This window comes from Numida meleagris, chromosome 14, assembly GCF_002078875.1.
Source record: "Numida meleagris isolate 19003 breed g44 Domestic line chromosome 14, NumMel1.0, whole genome shotgun sequence".
Taxonomy (NCBI): Eukaryota; Metazoa; Chordata; class Aves; order Galliformes; family Numididae; genus Numida; species Numida meleagris.
Window position 1 is genome coordinate 5,701,548 of NC_034422.1, and position 14,062 is coordinate 5,715,609.

At 53.6% G+C, this 14,062-nt stretch overlaps 1 protein-coding gene across 10 annotated transcripts; it reads right to left on the bottom strand.

Annotated features, from left to right (window-relative positions):
• CAMKK2 (calcium/calmodulin dependent protein kinase kinase 2) lies at window positions 69–13,884 on the bottom strand. Of its 10 annotated transcripts, none has more exons than XM_021412658.1 (18): window positions 13,299–13,884; window positions 9,730–9,855; window positions 8,954–9,396; window positions 8,226–8,273; window positions 7,844–7,897; window positions 7,674–7,725; window positions 7,440–7,573; window positions 6,803–6,839; window positions 6,593–6,614; window positions 6,396–6,484; window positions 6,086–6,285; window positions 5,950–6,003; window positions 5,645–5,718; window positions 5,304–5,391; window positions 4,967–5,062; window positions 4,417–4,545; window positions 3,112–3,212; window positions 69–2,814 (listed from the first exon to the last, which is right to left on the bottom strand). In XM_021412658.1, the coding sequence occupies exons 3-18, from the start codon at window positions 9,338–9,340 to the stop codon at window positions 2,739–2,741; spliced, it is 1,641 nt and encodes a 546-aa protein (XP_021268333.1). In that variant the 5' UTR covers window positions 9,341–9,396; window positions 9,730–9,855; window positions 13,299–13,884; the 3' UTR covers window positions 69–2,738. The 10 variants fall into 10 exon arrangements, 7 of the variants coding, with proteins under 7 accessions (XP_021268333.1, XP_021268331.1, XP_021268334.1 ...); XM_021412656.1 differs by lacking the exon at window positions 13,299–13,884 and adding an exon at window positions 12,844–13,244; XM_021412659.1 differs by lacking the exon at window positions 13,299–13,884 and adding an exon at window positions 12,844–13,231 and having other exon boundaries at window positions 69–2,811.

A 14,062-nucleotide genomic window follows, 5' to 3' on the forward strand; every position in this document is an offset into this window, starting at 1 on the left:
CTTGAAAGGAGGGGAAATTGGGGAAATCAAGCTGTAACCCAGTTCCAAGGCACAAGCAAAATGTTAACTTCACTGTAAGAAAAAAGCTAACTTTACTACTAAAGAACAGCAGACAGGGAACCGAGCAGATTTATATATACAGTACAGCTTCTCTAACAGGTCATGCATTTAGATACAACTTTCTCACACATCCAAGCTTTATGCTTTCAACAGAACGCATCAACAAGAAAATCTACATCAAGTTTCTTTTAGAACCATGCATTTGGCTGCAGCCTTACCAGAGCTGGCACCAAGAGACAGGCCTTTAGGATCCATATGAACCAAGCCTGCCCTGGCCATAAGACACCAATCTATGCGAATATCTGAGAAACTGGGATTGGGCACAGAGGAACTGGGACAGGTTCTTCTGTTCAGAAGCTGCATTGCACCTGGCAAGGTTGTTTGGTAGATTTGCACTGTCTTGCTAGGTACCTGCCAAATCACCAACTAGAGATACTCAGCACAGAGCATCACTACAGCTCACTCCCCTTTAACAAAAACACACCACACACATCACTATGCACCAGTTACAAGTAATCAGATCCTCTCCCTCCCCCCCCCCCCTTTTTTTTTTTTGGCAGAATAAGCCCCTTTACAGAGTTACAGAACCAAACCACCCACTCCCAATCACTATTTCCACAAAGAGAAAGTCCGGTTTAGAGATGGGAGCAGGCAGCTCTAGCAGTGCTGGCACCCCAGTTACCTGTTTGGTTTTCCCATAGCTGAAGCTGCAGGGCTTTGGCATGGCCTCAGACTAAAACAGGAGGAAAACAGTGCGTGTCTTATGGCTCCAGACTCCACAGTGCTGCTCCTAAGCCACGAACCACAGGCACTGGCTTTGGAGAGAGGCCAGCTGCACCATCTTTCATTAATTAACTGCAGCCTAAGATAAGCATAGCTTCAGGTGATCAAAAGACTTACAGGGACACCTGTGCACTTGCTAACACCACCTGAATTTAATGAGGACCCATGGTAAGGAGGAATTACTGGGCCAGGACTGCAGCCAGGAGCCTCAGTGCTCTGCTGCTGGTGGTGCCAAGATGACGGAAGACAAGGGAACAGTCACGTCCTAAAAGCATACTGCAGCTGCAGCTGGGGTCAGCAACCAAAACACTTCCCTTTCCTATGGTGCCTTCCTCCTCAGGGCAAAGAGCTCAGCCTCAGCCATCCCTCACACACTTGGGATGCTCGAATCCTCCCTTGTTCAGCACAACCCCATCAGTGGCAAAACTGAGACAAGGAGCCCACCCATCTCCCTCCCAGCCCCGTGCTCCAGCAAACCAAACCAAACATACTTAGCAGGCTCCTTGCTCAGCCCTGACACTGCAGCTCACCCACACGCTGCTCTTCTCCAGCTTGGAGACCTTGGGAACGTGAGGCCAGGAGCCAGAGGCTCTCCCATCACAACAGAGATATTTGTTTTTGTCTTTAAACAAGCACCACAAAATGATCAGAGTAATCTGACTGCAGGTGAAAGAGCTCTTCATGAGGAACAATCCATTAATTAGGCATTCACTTAATTTACTTGCAAGCCTCTGATCCACAGGCATTCACAAATTACTGGTAACGAACTTACAAAAAAAATACACAGCATTGGCCCCAAAGTCCAAATGAAGAGAGTGGAAAACAGAGGTTTCTTTGAAAAAAAAAAACACTAGCTAATCTAAGTATTTCGTTAAGATCTTAAGTTCTAAGCAAGCCCTAAGTCTATACTTAAAAAATAGCATACATACATTTTATTATTTTTTTAATTGTAGTAAACCATGTAATGTACATGGAAGTGAAGGATTTTACCCTGAATTTTATATTTAACAATATAGCTATCTAGATCAAGTAAAAGATTTAGAAACAAACTCTTGTTAGTGCTTCCTCTGCTGCTCAAAACATTCAGCTGAACACCACCTTTCACTCTTGTGTCTGCAGCAAAAATAGTTCAGACTGAACTTAAGCCCTTAAGAACCTTTTCCCTTCATACACTGAATACTGAACTTACCCAACACTGAGACCTCAGGAGAGGCAGCATCCCCAAGCCCTGCCTGTCACCTCACCTTCTGAACGTCCCAAAGATGCTGTTTAATAGAACTTGGCTCACAAAGGTAGGCGTTCTTTAGAAAAAAAAAGAAAAAAAAAGCTGAAAAAGTGGTTTTTGCTTTGTTCCCATGCAGTTAAAAAGGCGTCAATTAAAACCAAAACCAAACGACGAGAAATAGATGCAACAACCCTCGAAGCGCGCGAGCGTGGTTTCGCTGCTGCGCTCTGCAGAAGCTTCACCATCCTGTGCACGCCCACGAGGCAGACACACGCTGCCCCCGGGACGCTGGGCAATTCTTTTGGCATGAAGACCAGGCAAAAGCAGTTCCAAACACACTTTGGTTTGCCTGCTCGTTTGCGATGCGCTGTTGCTGCTCAACACCATCGCTCACCTCTCTGGGATCAGTCAGCACCTTTTTTTTTTTTTTTTTTTTTTTTCTCCCCGCGAGAAGTCCAAGCAATCAGAGATGTTCAATGTTTGTGACGGGTACGGTAGTCGGATGCCTTAAACATGCTGCTATGCAAACTCTACATCCAGCGTTACACTGAAATAGCGCCGTGCCATGCTGGGGTTGGTGGGGGCTCTGCTAATGCCACTCATCCTCAGCTGCACGCTTTATGAAGTGCCCCGGACCGAGTTCAGCCCAACAGAACCATAAAGCCGCCGCTCACGAAAGGACTTCCTCCTCTCCCACATTGGGCAAGTCGTTGCATTTCAGGTTATCCTCACTGCCTTGCTTCCTGCTTTCAGAGGGGAAAAAGCAGGAGGTGACCCCAGCGCCTTCCCCACCACCGGGGGCTTCAGGACCTGAGCACGTTCCCCACCAAGATCCCCCATCAGGCTGGAAGTACTGGAAGGAGATACTTTGCAGCCCCGAGAAGGCCACACAAAAAACAGCTCCCCCCAGATCCCACAAAGGACAGAGCACAATATATCCTGGTCGTGGCCCTGCATGAAAGAAAACTCAAAAGCCTGAAGCCCCAAACCCTGCCCACGTGCTCTCCAGCACTCAGGGCAGGCTGCAGGCACCCCACACTTACGGCAGCAGGTTTCCAGGGGCCGACAGGGAACGTTCCTCCCGCCGGCTGCCCTCGAATGGGTTCCCAAAGGACCGCTTCCGGATCATCGTTTTAACCAAGATCTGCAAGACCAGGGCAGGTTGGTCAGGGTGGTACTGCTTTGCTTTCACCCAAAAGCAAAAGCAGCATCCAAATCCCTATTTACCTGGCAGGAAAATTCATTGGAAAGGGACAGGGAAAGGGAAAGGAAGGAACCAACACTGTTTTCTCCCGGCATATGGGAACCCCTGGTTTCGTTTTCATTGCTGCTCTTCCTGTTCTGGCTGATTTATCTGCTCAGCACAGAGAGCTCTCACACGTGTGAGATGTGTGTGCCAGCAGGGTCCCGCGGGGAAGGCATTTATGCAAGAACCAAAGCCACGTGCATCTGGCACTCGAGCGGAACGCCCGTGGTTGAGTGCACAGAGATCGGGCGCTGGAGGGGAATTGAGAGGAACAAATGCAAATAGGAAAATTCAAATTGGGCCGGAGGCGGTGCTTTATATAAAAACATTGCCAGTAAAGCACTGCCCTGATTTGCCCTGAGATGGGCTGAATCCACCTGGATTTCCAAGAGGAACAGCAGAGTTGAGCAGCCCTTCTCTGCAGCAAGTCATCATGAAGTGGAGAAATGGGGAAAAAAAAACAATTCTGATCTGCTGTGATCACTTCAGGGCAAAGGCTGTTTTTTAAACATGTGCAGAGAAAAGTGCAGTTGCATACGAACATGTCTGGGGCTAAAGGCAGATAACGCCACACCAGGGAGCTGCAAATGCTCATCACTGTTTCTCTTAGCATAAGGGCTAGCAGGAAATCATTAGGTTCAAAACCCAAAAGGATTTAATTTTCCACACTGCGGTTACGCTGTGGTACTCATCACCACACGCTGCTGTAGGGAACAAAGTCCGTGAGCTCAGAAAGAGACCAGAGGAATTCATCAGGACAGCTGCAGGCAGGGGCTGCCCACAAAACCTGTCTCGGGGAAAACGCTGTGGCCAGCAGGGCAGAGCAGGGCAGCAGGAACCCCTGCACCCATTCCTTGTTCTGCCCAAACCCTGGAGCAGATCCCACCCTGGACCAGGGTTTCACCCTTAGCAAATACAGTGATAGCAACACAGCAGAGACCAGCAACCCACTGATGGGAGCTTCTGGGACTATCACCCCGTGCCACCGCAGCCCAGACCCCATTCCTGACAGCATGGAGGTTTTTGCTTTACTCTTGTGCTTCTGCTCATCCGCTGCAGCCAGGGCTGTGCGCCCACAGGCTACTGCTCCGCTCACACTCACCACGGTGGCCAGGCTGGGGATGTGCTTGACCGAATTCTCCACCTCCTCCTCCGTCACCTCGACGAGTGTGCAGTTCTCGTCCTCGGTGGGCAGCAGCTCCGCTCCGTTCTTGGTGACCCACGGGTGCAACTTCAATGAATAACACAGCCTGTCAGGGACGATTGCCTCTTTTTTGTAACTCCAACCACACAGGCCTGGCAAACGCATCTCCTCGCCCAAGCTATGGCACCCATACCCTTCCAAAATACAGGGAGCAGGGGAGAGACGCTGTGGCACAGCCGGCAACGGCTCAGCCCAGAGCAGAAAGCATGCGATGCAATAACCTCGGTGATGTACTGCACTGCAGCGCCACGTCCCCGTGGGTTTTATGGCAGAAGAACTATTTCCACTCTCATCTTACAGAGGGGATTTTCTCCAGACCGTTGGTCTCAGACTGGAATTAATCCAGGCACAAAGCCCTTTTCCTCCTTGCCCGCACAGCTGGCGTCCTGGACAGCCACTGGAGGAGCACGGAACGCTTCAGCAAAACCCCACAATCCTTTCCCCCTACCTTCGGCTCCATTTTCTCAGCTTCTCGCCCCTTCCAGGTTCCTGCAGGGGCGAAGGGCCAGAAATCTCCTGCCAAAGGCTGCTGCAAGGTACTTGCCTGGTAGCAGAGGAAATACTGGGCTCAGGGGATTTCCGCTGCCTGCAACTGCTGTAGGCTCCAATGGTCCCAAAGCTGAGAGGGTCCCGGAGCAGGGGAAAGAGCTGGGACTCACCTGCCTGGGGGCCCTGGCACGTGGGAGGACCTAGCCTGGCGCAAGCAAACTGAGCCCGAAAAAGCCAAGTGAAGAGAACCCAATGGAAGTGAAGCCATGGCCACCACCAGGGCTTCGTGTCGGTACCTTGATTTCTGGGACTGAAATCCTCGATTCAGGATTTTTATCCAACATCCGCATAATCAGATCCTTCAAGAAATCCGTCACTTCTGGCCTTGGGAGGGGAGAGGGAAGAGATGAGACAGGACCTGGGCACACTGCTGTCTTCCTCCTCGAACTACCCCAGGGACCAAAATATTCCCATATTGGGCAATGTGGAGTGTGAACCCTGGTGCACAAGGCTAGGAGAGCTTGACGCTGGATCTGCCCAGGCTGAAAGCTTGAATGTGCTTTAAAAAAAAAGGGCTGGACATGTGGGGGGTGGGTTTGGGTTGTTGATTGTTTTTTTTTCTCTTTAGAGTACTTACTGGTCTGGGAACTCCAACGTTTGGGTCTTGATTTTATTGTGTAAACTCAGGATCCTTTCATCCATGAAAGGACACTGTCACAAAGAAAAAGAGCAGTGAGAAAAGCAACAACCTCTGAGCAGGAGCTTATGTGGAAGTACCAGAAGGTTTCTTACTATATGAATGTCTTTTTTTTTCTTTAAAAAAAAAAAAAACAATTAAATATAACATTTGACTAGAAAACGATCAAATTACTAGAGCAGCTCCTGTCCCCAACATCCAGCCAGGCTGGATGCAGGCACAGATAACGCTGAAGATACCATTACCTGCCCGAACACAAAGCAGTACAGCGTGATTCCCATGGCCCAGACGTCCAAAGCCTGCAGAGAGAAAAGAGCATCCTTAGTTCTGCATGTGCAAAGAAGATCATTACAAAAACAAAACCAAATTGTTACTGAATACCTTTCCAGAGAAGATTTTCCTGGTTTCTGAGAGTGTCTCCGGGGCCATGAAGGCGGGGGTGCCCACCGTGTTGGTCAGGAGGGCATCAGCTCCCTTGAACTCATTGCTGACACCAAAGTCGGCAATTTTAATGTGTCCATCCTCCCCCACGAGGAGGTTGGAAGGCTTGATGTCCCGGTGGATTATCTTCTGGTAGTGCACTGCGATCCAAGGGGAAACAAGGGATGCAGCAAAGGAAAGCAGGAGCCAGCTTCGCAGGGATAAGAAATGATACAAATCAGAAGTCCCACCGTGCTGCTTGCACACTCACAGTATTCAATGCCCTTGATCAGATCCTGGAAGTAGAACCGAGCCTGGTCCTCGCTGAGAGGTTTCAGGGTGGGGATTTCCATCACGGGGCTGCAAAGGCAAGAGGATGGAGCCGGCTCCTGGCTGGCACCGCTGCAACACGAGGCTGAGCGGAGCCCGGTGTGAACACAGGGCCAAGCCCACAGTGGGGAAACTCACCCTTGCTTCACCAGTTCAAACACTGAAACAGAAAAGGAACGGTGATTACTGACTACGTACAGGTGTGAGCTCCCCAGCACAAAAGCAGTTATTTTAATGATGAATTTATGAAGATAATACATTAAAATAAACCTGTGGAGACCCAGCCCCATATGCTGCTGCCCCAAAATGCGTTGGGAACCCACCACAACAGCACCCGTGGGCACTCACCCATGTACAGGTGGTCCTCGCTGGGGTCATCCAGCACCTGCCAAAAGAAGCAGAAAAGAAATGGAACAATGCAAGAAACTGCCTCATGAGATAAACGCCGAGATTTGTTGATTTTTCATCAGGCAGCCCAGTTTTGCACCAAGCCCCCGGGGGCCCAGGGAGTTAAGGAGGGAGGTGCTGGCAGGTCGTGAGCACCCGCCCGCCCTCGGGTCCTACTCATGACATTTTAATTTAAAAACGCGTGGGTTTGCTCTGCTAATCTCAGAGCTTCTACCCACAAGGTGGGGGATAAATAAGAGGAAAGATGTTGTTGGAAATAAATATTTAAAACACACAGGAAGCGTCATCTGACTCATGAGCCAAATGAATTCCAGCCTGCACAGCCTTAATTCCTGATTTTTGTTTCCTCTGGACCTTTTCAGGCTGTCAGCGGGTGGGGGGCAGCGTGGCTGCAGAACTCACAGAAACACCATTTCCTCCCCAGAACTGATCCGTATCCTCAAGGGAAGTAAAACATTTCTGCTTTTCTCTTTCCAAGCAGAAAAGAGGAAAAAAAAAATACTGTGGGTGAAAGGAGGGAAGAAAAGACCTTCTATAGTAGGGGAAAACATCAACAGGACTGCTGCTTCCTGCTCACCTCTACGAGCTTCACCACGTTGGGGTGGTCCAGCTTCTTCAGGATGGCGATCTCCTGGTAAACCTGCTCAATGGGGCCCCGGGGCTGCAGGCAACCCTCTGAGGCACCTTTGGCCCCACGGGGTGGAGGGCGGCCTGCAGGGAAGGCACAAATAGGGTGGGCATGGCACTGAGTCCCTTCGGTCCCCGAGGTGCCACCTGTCCCAGAGCTGTCACACCACCAGGTGCCACTTACGGGGGAAGCCCGCCTGCCTCATCAGCTTCTTCTTGGAGAGAACCTTCATTGCCTGCAGAGGGGGAAATTGGTGGGATTTGGAGGAAAAAAAACACAGTGGGAGCCATAGGCAGACCCATCCTGAACCCATCCCATTCCCAGCATATGCTCTGGAGACAAGCACTACTCACATAGTAGGTGTTGTCGTCCTCGTTGTAGGCCAGCTTCACCACCCCATAGGAGCCCTAGAGAGGGATGCATGGGTGACCCAACCAAAAACCACTCCAGCACCAAGCCAGGCTCCTCTGCACACCCCAGGTGATGCAAGGGGTCAACGGGGAGCATGGTGCCCTTGGACTGGCAAAGAAAGGGCTCAGATGCCCTATTTTGTTGGACAGGGGATAAATCATGCTAATTTAAAAAATGAATCAATGGGCATCATGCTGAGGAGCCAACGGAGATGCCGTGAAGGGCTGACGTCACAACTGATGTTGTCAGATTAAAAACAAGAGCAAATCCAGCACATTCTCACCCCAAGTTCCCACTCCAACCTCAAAGCCAGAGAATACTCACCTTCCCAATCTCATCCTTCAGCTTGTACTGGTTGAGCTGGACGCAGTCCTGCGGGAGAGAGGGCAAGTCTGCCAGCAGCCCAGGCCTCGGGCCAGAGCTGAAAAGCTCAGGTTTGTTAGCAATAAAAGACACGTGGCCGCACACCGCCTTGTTTATAGACAGCTAATTACTGGCATTAAGCACCGGGGAGGCAGCACTGTCTGCTCATGCGAAATGAGAGCACCAAGGGCAGCGGTGGCAACTGGCACCTGGGGGCCTAATGCTCACCCAGCACCAAATGTTTTTATTTCATCCTGCAGATGTTCAGTGCCTGTGTTCTGCTGGTGCTGAGAAGGCCGTGGCGGGCAGTACAATTTTTCTGTCAGAGTTTCACTGAAGTCTCTCCCTTTTTAAGGGGAAAACCAAGAAAATCTCAAATTCCTGTATGGAGCTAAAAAGCAGATCTGACTGCATCTGGACACAGACTAAGCGTGGATGGGCTGCGACTTCTGGCTGCTCCGCCCTCACAAAACACGTTTGCAAGAGCTGTCAGCATTTGGGAAACACAGAAAACGCTCTCCCATCGCTGCATTAACCCTGGGAGATGCTCTGTCCCCATATGTGGGGCTGTCCCCATGGCTGGGGATGGACCAGAACCTACCACCCTGCCACCACCCACGGGGCTCCATCCCAAAAAAAACAAGCAAGAAGCAGTGCAGTGAGAGAGGGAGCCAGGAGGAGGCCCTCACCTGCAGCCCTGTGATGGAGACGCGGTTGGATTCCACGGTCGGCCGCCGCGGGAGGCGCGGGGACGAGTGCGGGGACGTCACTGGCGAGTAGGGGAGGGACGGGTAGATGAAGCGCTCGCTGTCGCCGCTTCCAGGTGAGCGCGCCGAGTGTGAGCGCTCCTGCAGGGACAGCTTTCGACCTGAGAGGTTCAGCTTCGCCCTGGGCTCCCGGCTTTCTTCCACAGCGGCCACGCTCATCTCTTCCTCGCTCGCCGTCGCCTCGCACTCGGTCACCACGATGAGTGACTCCATGGCGGGGCGGCCGGCACTCAGCGGCAGCCCGGGCCCTCTGTGGCAGCGTGGGGGCCGAGGGGCTGCAGACGTGCTGCCGGGGATGCAGGAAGGCATGGCGAGGCTGCCGGCCTCATCCCGGCTGCCGGCGGTGCTCCGAGGGGTACAAACACCTGCAAGCACAGTGTCAGGGGGATCCCACATCCCTGAAGTGCTTTTCCATCTAATAAATGGCTTCAGCTAATATTAAGTAAAATATTAAGAGTGGAGAATACTGGGCAGCACTGAGCAGGATTCTCCCCCCTCACCAGCACCGCTATCACACTGCTCAGCCCTGAATGTAGCATCCCCGTCACCTCCCCATAGGAAACCCGCAGCTGGGGCTGCAGATGTATTCCACATGGGTCTGCGCTATGTACGTATAAACATTGCTCAGTTCCCTGCTTTCCTGCACGGAGCGGGCAGATCTCAGCAAGCAGGCCCCGAAGGAGGCGTACGGAGCTTACCAAGCACGAGGTGTGGGAGCTGCCCTGGGGCTCACCGCCTCCACCCACAGCGCGGCATCCACACGGGTTTCTCCTGCTCGCCCCGAGTTCCCCACGGCCTCCTTTGCAAAAATGGGATTTCGGCACCTTGGAACAAACAAGAAAACTGTATTAGCAGCATTATTATTATTATTATTATTTTTAAGTTAAACAAATTGTTTGGTTGTAAGCCACTGCAGTGATGCTGGATACGTGACACTGAACAAACGTGCTGGAGGATGGCAGCCCAGTAAGAACCGTCCCGAACCCAGCCCAGGGGCAGCACTGAGGACTCAGGGTCGCTGGGTGCTCTGCAGCGCACAAGGCAGCAGGTTAAAATTAGCTCCATTCGTCTGCGCTGAAGTTCCCGTGCTCGGGAGCAATTATAGGACAACTACGAAAACCCAAGCACCCCCAAAGGCTTCCTGATGGCCTAATTGCCATTTCCAGTGCAAGTCTATAAACTCGAGTTTCCTTGCCCAACACTAAAGTGAGAGTGCAGCCGTTTCGGCACGGTGCCGCTCGCTGCTTAAGGGAAGTGCGAGTGATGTGACAGCTATAAATAAGCCAGCGAGCAGCAACAAGGACAAACTATTTCAGAAACGCCACTAAATCCATTCCTGGCTGGGACTTTGCTATTCAAGAAAGCTGGGAACCAGCAAAACCATGGCTGCAAACTCCCCCGGTGCTGCTAGGGCAAATCCCGACACAGGGATGCACTACACCATTACGACCATGCCAGCATGTTTTAACGCACTCTCAAAAATGCATTCAAATTATTAGGTACCCCCTCCCATTTTGTCCCAGAGCAGCATGGCTGGATCCGGATCCATTCACGTCGGGAAGCCCGCCAGGCTGCGTGTATAAATAGTCGGAGCAACGACGGATCCCAAACGCTGTGCCCTGGACCCTCACTACATGCTGTGGTCACCCGGTGAAAATTCACCAACAAGGGCAGTGCTGGGGGCCCCCTCCTCCCTGGAGCACCACTGGTCGCTGTCCCCTGCCTCCCCTCCCATCCATCCCGATGCCATCCCCATCCCATCCCACTGGGCTATGGCAAAATCGAGTTGTGAAATAACGCATGGGATTGAGCGCGCCCCAGTCCATGGGCATTAATTGGCTTGACAAGGATAAACATATCAGGATTAATTAATTCAAGAAGGCTTGCTGAGGCTCTGTAAACAGAGCCATCCTCACAACTGCTAGGTGGAGAATCAGAGGGCTTTTTTTTCCCCTTTGTGTGCATGCAAAAGGGATGGCTGCAGAGCCCGGCCTTTTAGAGAGTGCTGGGATGCCATTCCCAAGCAAAACCCACCTGAAGGCAGCCACGTGGGAGGTGGGATAACCTCTAATGATAGCACAGTTTGCCTTAATAAGTATTTGGGGATGCTGAGGAGGAGGAAGGCAGCCATACAACTGGCCAGAGGAAAAATAGCTGCAGTGGGGAGGAATAAATGCAAAGGGAAGAAATACAGCCTGGGGGCTTTACCCGCCCACCCGGCTCATTGCACGGGGAAAAGTAGCACATTCTGGTGTGAAATCCAACAGATCCTTATGTAAAGGCAGAAAGCACATGCCCACAAAATCCTCAGGAAATGTAGCAGTCTGGTGTATAGGAATGATTTATCGGCCCGGCTTTTGGCTGTGATCCACATATAACCCATCACGGCTGTGGCAGGATTATTGAAGCAATCAGTCTCACATCTAATTCAGCAAGGAGAGGGATATTAAAGTGGAAGAGCTCTGTGAAGCCCTGGCAGCATCCCTCCCTCTTGCTCCGCGGCCACGTGGCTCAGTGTGAATGAATGGGAGCAAAATCGGCCTCCGCGAAGGCAAAGTTCATCAACACAGCCCTGCGACCCTGCAGGGTCCCCACAGACCCTAAAGCACTAGGACAAGGGATGCTCTGACCCCCCCACATCTTCCCCCCATGCAGCAAGCAACGAAGCCTTGGCGCCATCACCACCTTCACGCATCCCATCGTGGGGATCAGCTCACACGCTACCCAAAAAGCTCTTCAGAAAAAACGTCAGTGCCCAGTGTGGTTCCAGCTCCCTCTGGGCAGAGTCCGGTCACCGTCCTGCGTTCCGTGGTCACTGCCAGCAGTGGAAGCGCCCGTGCCAAGAGCAGGGTCAGCGCAGCAACGGGGCACCCATCACAGTTTCCCTTCCTACGGGCAAGATCAGCCCTTGCCAGAAATATTAGTCACTGTAGTATACAAAGCTCATATGCATCCCCGCCTGACTTTTCATGGAAAAAATCTCTCAGAGGCTTCTCCAGAAGTCAGAGGGCACCCGAAATAAAGAGGCACTGGAATTAAGTCCATCCACACCGGGTCCCTGGGCCCGAGCAGCAATGCCTTCTGTCTCCCTGGGCCCGCTGCATGGCACAGCTCATCCACCACAGAGCTGGGAAAAGCCACCGGGGCTGGCAGGAACGCTGTGGTGGAAAGAAACCCAGCGGCAAGCTCCAACGGGAACCAAAAAAACGTCTTTAACCCCAATGCTACCAGTTAGCGTCGCTTACCGGGCCTGGCACGGGGCTGGGACGAGCAGGGAGCAGCAGCAGCTCACCCGGCTCCCGGCTCTGCACGCAGCAGCTCCAGGAGATGGGCACTGCGCGCTGCCAACACCACTTAAAGGCCATTAGGGCTGAGCTGAAAGCAAAGCCTCCTCCAAATTACCTCCCCGATCTGATAACAGCCGGCACGGCGCTGCTCCATCGCAGCCCGTTAAGGGGCTCTATGGTTTCGCCGGCCGCTTTTCCCCAGACCTGCCCGCTCGTTCCGCAAAGGTGCGCAGCTGCCCCAACTCCACGAAAGCCCAAAGCATCGCAGAGGGCTCCGGACCCCGATCGGAGCCGCCGTGGGGACGCGCAGGCGGCTCCCGCTGCCCACGGCCGCCCCGTGCCCAACGCACATCCCGGCTCCCCCGCATCCCGCGGGTCGGCAGCGGGGCAGCCACGAGGAGAAGCAGCGCGGTTCCGCAGCGCGGCATCCCCGGAGCAACGCGGGGCCCCTCCCGGGCTCGGCTTTGTCTCGGCAGCCGCCTCCCCCCGCGGCCGGGCCCGCCCCGTCCCCGCCGCCGCACCGACCTGAGGGCACCGCGCTGCTCCGCTCCGCTCCGTCGGAGGGAAAGGGCGCGGCCTCCGCCGCTACGGGGCCGCACGGAGCCGCCTTCGCTTTCGGTTCCGCTCCGGTGGCGGCAGAGAGAGAGAGAGAGGAGGGAGGGATGGAGGGAGGAGAAGGGAGGGAAGGAGGCAGGGAGGCCCCGCTCCGCCCCGGGGAAGGGGAGGTTTCCCCTCCGGCAGCCGCATCCTTCCCGCCCCCTCCCTGCCGCCACCGCCAGCCTCGATGTAAGGATTAAAAACCCCGATTTTTGTTGTCATTATTTTGTTAATTTCCGAGCTTTCCCCACCTAGCGGGACCCGGCGCCGTTCCCTCCCGCACGGCGTCACGGCCCCGGCCCTCTGTGAATAGTCTCCTCGCTCTACGCCCTCAAATACTTGGGGGTTTTCTAGCACCAAACGGGTTCTCGCACTGAGCTCACCTGTGCGGCCTTCAGGGCCAAACGTTCTCCTCGTGCAGCACTGGATGGACCCACGGCCGCGTCCCACGCTGCCCCGCTGCAGTGACGAACCCAGCGGTTCTGACACGTGCTGTTGAGCAGCAGGCGCTGCAACCACTTGGAATCACGGTCAGGACGGCTGCAGGAGACCTCTAAGAGCATCCAGTCCAACCCCGACGCATCACCCCGTGCCCACTGACCACGTCCCTCGGTGCCACGTCCTCGCGGTTCTTGAGCATTTCCAGGGACAGTGACCCCACCACCTCCCTGGGCGGCCCGCGTCAGTGCCTGGCAGCAATCTGGGAGAAGGAACTGTCCCTAATATCCACTCTGAACCCGGTGCAACTTTGGGCCGTTACCTCTCATCCCAATAGCATGCCAACGTGGTGGATCTATCTCTTAAGCACTGGCTGATGGGAGCCACCAATAACAGCATTCCCACCGGGGAGCTCAGCTTCCTTCTTGCTTTCAGAAAGGGAAGCGCCCATTATCTGCCACCAGCCGCCTGACAGCAGCCGTTAACGCGCTTCCACCACACGGCTTGCGGCCGTACCTGGCCGAGCTCCAGCAGTCAGGTTCAGCTCTGAGCTTGCCTCCTCCTGGCTGACAATACCACGGCCTCACCTAGCACTCCCTGGCAGGGTATTTCAAGCGCTGACACTAAGGATGCGCAGCTTTTATGCAGGAGCACGGCGAAGGGACTGGGCCTGCTGAGGACGGGGCTGCCAGGCCTTTCTCATACGGTC

What these genes read in the sequence shown, in the direction of transcription:
- CAMKK2 (XM_021412658.1), bottom strand. Translation starts at nt 9,340, where the DNA reads ATGCCTTCCTGCATCCCCGGCAGCACGTCTGCAGCCCCTCGGCCCCCA. An exon ending in TTTCAGTCCCAGAAATCAAG is followed by an intron (nt 5,063 to 5,303) that starts GTACCGACACGA and finishes CTCTGCTACCAG; the next exon opens with GCAAGTACCTTGCAGCAGCC. An exon ending in TCCCCAGCCTGGCCACCGTG is followed by an intron (nt 3,213 to 4,416) that starts GTGAGTGTGAGC and finishes CTGGTCTTGCAG; the next exon opens with ATCTTGGTTAAAACGATGAT.